This window comes from Engraulis encrasicolus, chromosome 6 (genome assembly GCF_034702125.1).
Source record: "Engraulis encrasicolus isolate BLACKSEA-1 chromosome 6, IST_EnEncr_1.0, whole genome shotgun sequence".
Lineage (NCBI taxonomy): Eukaryota > Metazoa > Chordata > Actinopteri > Clupeiformes > Engraulidae > Engraulis > Engraulis encrasicolus.
The window spans coordinates 54,748,025-54,753,024 of NC_085862.1; the positions used below are offsets into that span (position 1 = coordinate 54,748,025).

Below are 5,000 nucleotides of genomic sequence, written 5' to 3' on the forward strand. Positions count from 1 at the left end.
AAATAGAAATGGGCCTATTTGTCAATCTAGGCCTACATATCACACTAAGTTATAAAGCATGCCCATAACTAATGAAACAAATTATTGTAGAGGAGAGGGTTTTTTTGCATACAATTAGGCCTACTAGGCTATTTAAGATTAGAGTATCACCATTATTGCATACAATTATTAAACTATAGGCTATTTAGATTGAACTGAAGCTGAAATATTAGAAACTCAAATTAGGATAGTCTACATGTTTCCTGGTGAACCAGAAGCTATGTGTTGACGCCCAGGGGGCTGGGCTACACAAACCTTCTGGTGCACCTGTGATTCGCTCTCCTCCTCCGTTTACGAAATAAACGGGGCAGCTCGACGAATCAGGATCGTAGGGAGGGATTTCAGTGGGTATGACGTTTATCGAACGCAACACCCTCCCCCAGGGTAGTTCGGCTGTGCCCGCCCCCTCCCTGAATCACAACAGTAATGGCGGCGTGCGAGGAGTTATCATGCGTCGGGATGGAAGCAGCAATTTCAGCGGTGTTATCCAAAATACCTCAAGTTGATTTTCTAAAGGACGTTGTTCTGTTTTGGTTCCCGACCTGGCGGCGCTGACGTGACGACACGTCCTACGTCACAAAGCTTCAACGTGAGTGGTCGAAGTGTCATGTCATTCATATGAGGTTGCTCCAACCGCGTGCAAGCATCTTTTGACTAAACCCCGCCTGCGGAGACGCGTGAAAGGGCAGTGTGCCAGTAGCCTGTTACTTACAGGCTACTGGTTCACCAGGAAAGTCTACATGGGCCTACAAGAAACAAAACTTGTCACTTGAAATGAATTAGGCAAGCAGGCGTGTGTGTGAAATGCCCCTCCTTCCCTCTCTGTCAAGAGCGTGGAGTAGGCCTAGCCTAGAACTGTACCGTCCACACTCCGTCCTCATCTATTATTTTGGTGTTGCAGCGACTAGAAACTAATCGACTGACTGCTGGCAGTAATTAGGCTACTTTAAATCAATAACGTTGGCATCACAAAACAATAACACAAACGCTGACAACGTGAGGTTGCTGATGTCGGGTGAACTTTTTGGCACGGCGAAATCATACTATGTTGGTGCCGATATGAATGCTGAATGTAACTTTGTGAGGCGCTGAAGTTAAACGCAATTAGACTTCGGCTAAAGATGCATTCTTTTACCGCTGATTTTTCAACTGTGCAACTTCTGCTAGCCTACCATGCATGCACAACGCCAGATGTAGGTAGAAACCAAAACGTTGCCTGAGGAATTAATATCTCGCGGTCGGCTTTTTGAGCAAGGCTTTAGTTTTCAGCTATGCACACTGTCAGTCCGCGTGTCCTTATTGACAGCTGATACATTTTTTTTCATAACCTTGCGAGTTGCCAAGGCGCACATGCTGTTCGAGAGCTACGCAATGAGGGCTGTAGAACTTTGTACCGAAAATGTCCATTCAGAAGTTTTGCCTACTTTATAGACCCTGATGTCTTTTTCTCTGTCAGCTGTCATTGGTGGTCTCCAACTGCTGCGTCCTGAGTGCGAGGGACAGGGCTTTAAGAGCGCAGACGCTTTCAAAAGAAAAGTATGGTCGCGACGGTCATAAAAGGCTAAAAAAACAAACAAAATAAAAAAAAAAACAATGCGTTAAGCGTTAATAGAATTGTCGGGCGATACTGACCTCAATAGTTAACGCACCGTTGACGCGTTAACGTTGCCCAGCCCTAATTCAAACACATAATATGTGTGCAAAGCAGAGTGTCTGGTCTCTCTGTAACAATTCCACCATAGTGTTCCACGGACACGGATATTGCTTTAACTTGAGTGAGTGATTGTCAGGCGATTGGTGTGTTGGTGGTGCTTTGATTGCTCACCCAGCCTGCACTCTTCGCACTCGACCACAAGCCAAAGACAAAAACTACCTATAATACCTTTAACCCTTTAAGACACAGTGTTATAAATTATAAATAATAACATTATTTTTTCTTTGTTTTTTTTCGCCCACGAACATTCCAGGCAGATCCCTTCTTCAGCGTGTAATGGCCAATTTAAAGAAAAATGTCTGAAAAATGTCACTGTCTTATTTCCATAAAGGATTTTTTAAAAGAAGTGAGTTGCTCACCCATGCTACACTCATCTATGTCCTCGTAGCAGTTGGATCCCTTGTAGCCTGACTGGCAGTTGCAGTTGAACATGCCGTTGATGGGGTTGGTGTCGCACTGGGAACCCTGGCGGCACGGGTTGTTCTTGCAGGCATCGTCGATGTGGCACAACAGGCCTGGGAGGAGGAGGAGGAGAACACACACACACACACACACACACACACACACACACACACACACACACACACACACACACACACACACACACACACACACACACACACACACACACACACACACACACACAAATAAACAAATTTGCACACACCCCAAACACAGAGAGCGTCACTTTTCGCTTATTCCAGTAAAGTCAATTCAACAGAGGAACAAAATCACGTCAGGACTTGTCCAAAAGTCACAAAAATGGCCACAAGGGAAGGTGCACCTCACAGGTTATAGTGGGGTCGTAGGCATGTGCATTTTTTGTCAGTCATTTCAAATTTGTGTTAAAGTTTGGTTTTCACTCCCAAGTTGAAGTTTAGGGTCTATAGAACAATTTGGGTTCGAGTGTCAAACACACAGATAACAAAATGGCCTGCGGGGGGCGCTCTAAAATATATAAACTGCTATAACTTTTTATTAGTTTAACCAAATTTAACATATGAGGTATGCATGGATTCAGCATTAAGATGAGGAGCTGGTGAGCTAAGTATTTGGTTACCAGATTAAAGACACACTATGTCATAAACACACTTTTAGCCCATGGACAGCAAAATTCAGGGTTTTTTTTAAGATAAAGGGTGGAAATGCCCTCCAAGTTGCAATGAAACATCATTTATTGTTACAAGTTATTGTAAATTAAGCCTGGTATATCATTCAACTTGATTTGTTCAGAATATCCCTGAAGCACAAAGATACCTAGGATACCTATACACAAATATGGCTGCATAAAGCCTATGTGATATTTAGGACCCAACTTGCAACTTTGAGTTTATGAATTTAGGATCACGAGTATCAACTTTTTTCGATGAAGCCATATTCTATTCACACATAAAATCACAAAAAAACGTTATATCTGGAAGAAAATAAATCAATAATAATAATAATAATAATAATAATAATAATAATAATAATAATAATAATAAGACTGCATTTCCGGAGAGACAATGCTATTGGTATGCTTGCGGATTATACACACACACAGAGCTGTTGTATACACACACAGAAACACGAGGGAAAGAGATAGAGGTGTGTGTGTGTGTGTGTGTGTGTGTGTGTGTGTGTGTGTGTGTGTGTGTGTGTGTGTGTGTGTGTGTGTGTGTGTGTGTGTGTGTGTGTGTGTGTGTGTGTGTGTGTGTGTGTGTGTGTGTGTGTGTGTCTGTGTGTGTGCTTATGTGTGTGTGCATGTATGGAGATGCTTCAGGTGCCTTTCAGCAATGGGTGGGTAGGGAGAGGTAAGGGTGGGATTCAAACCTGCAACCCTCTGACAGACCAACACCCTACCCAGTAGGCCACTGCCACTTACTGACAGCAGAGGTCTAAAGTTCTACAAGGCTGCATGTGTGTGTGTGTGTGTGTATGACTGAAGATTCTAAAGGTGACAGTTTGGCAGTCAATAGCTGAGTAATATGTGCAGTCTTATTTTTACGCTGTCATATCTCCAAAAGTTTTGCAAGTTGTCAGATGATATTGACACACAAATGGCACAAACCTGCTCTTCATGTCAAAGCTGAGATCACTTTTCTTGGCCAAATGGTTCAGTCAAAAAATGGACATATTCAGGCCTATGCCCTGGGCTGTTCACACCTTTTTTTGTAAGTGAATGGGGTCACATCATAGGGATTTTAAAACTGCTCTCTTTGAAACATTTTTAAGAGTTGGCTTATGATATTCACACAGTTTGTATTCAGAGCCAATACCTCTCTGACAATGCCTTTACCTAGTTGATACAAAAAACCCAGGACAGGTCACCTCTCACTCTAACTGCCACAGTTTGTGACATTATCATCTTGCCCATTCTACCATTCATTTCAATGAGGGGGAAAACAGAGAGAAAACTGAGGAAAAACAAGTCTGGTGAACGAATGAAAGGGGGTAGGCCAGCGAAAAATACTCCACCCTGAGACCTTTTCGAGCCGTTCGTTTTGGCACTCAAACCGTGTCTCTATCTCGAACGCTGCAACGATTCAAAGCCGCCGTACCAAAATTGGCTCCAATCCAAAATCCAAATTGGCTCCAATTGGCTTAACTGTACTAATGAATGGCGATTCCCATATGCCGAGGTGAATGGAAAAATGTAGAATAATAATAAACTGTTGATGAACAATTAATATGCTTTCCCGCAAGCATACTAAATAAACTGTTGGAGAACAATTAGCATGCTTGCTGGGGGCAAGCAGAGGCCTTTGGCAAGGATACTAAATAATACTATAGGACTATTTCATACATAGACACAATCATCTGCTCTGGGAACTGTCCATTTGTTACCAGCGTAGTTGACAGGAATGAAAACCGTTCTTATTATCTGCATTTGCCAGAAATGCCTGCCAATCTGGTAACAAATGAACAGTTCCCAGATTTGGACTACACTACCAAAGATGCCGTTGCCAAAGATGTTTTCCAATTAGAGGTGAAGTGCAGCTGTACTAGTACTTGTACAAATAGACCTGCCAGATCTCGGTGCAAGTGCATGAAGGCAGAGTTAAAGTGCACACGTCTGTGCAAGTGCACATACAATTTCTAAGATTGACCACTGACTGTTTTTGCATCTGTTCTCTGTCATAGTTATTGTACAGTGGAGTATTAGAATATTAAATGTTAGCCCTATGGTCTTCTGTTTACTTTTAGAATGCAAGAAAAAATGATGTTCCCCATAGTATTTATCATCATCATCATCATCATTATTATT

General features: G+C 42.4%; 1 protein-coding gene across 1 annotated transcript in view; it reads right to left on the bottom strand.

The window, feature by feature from the left end:
* The window catches only part of si:ch73-281k2.5 (neurogenic locus notch homolog protein 2), a 27,355-nt gene that overhangs the window by 3,355 nt on the left and 19,000 nt on the right, over positions 1–5,000 (bottom strand). Inside the window, exon 5 of the mRNA XM_063202105.1 lies at positions 2,113–2,268. Coding sequence (XP_063058175.1) covers positions 2,113–2,268 — 156 coding nt within the window. The remainder of the gene's footprint in view (positions 1–2,112; positions 2,269–5,000) is intronic.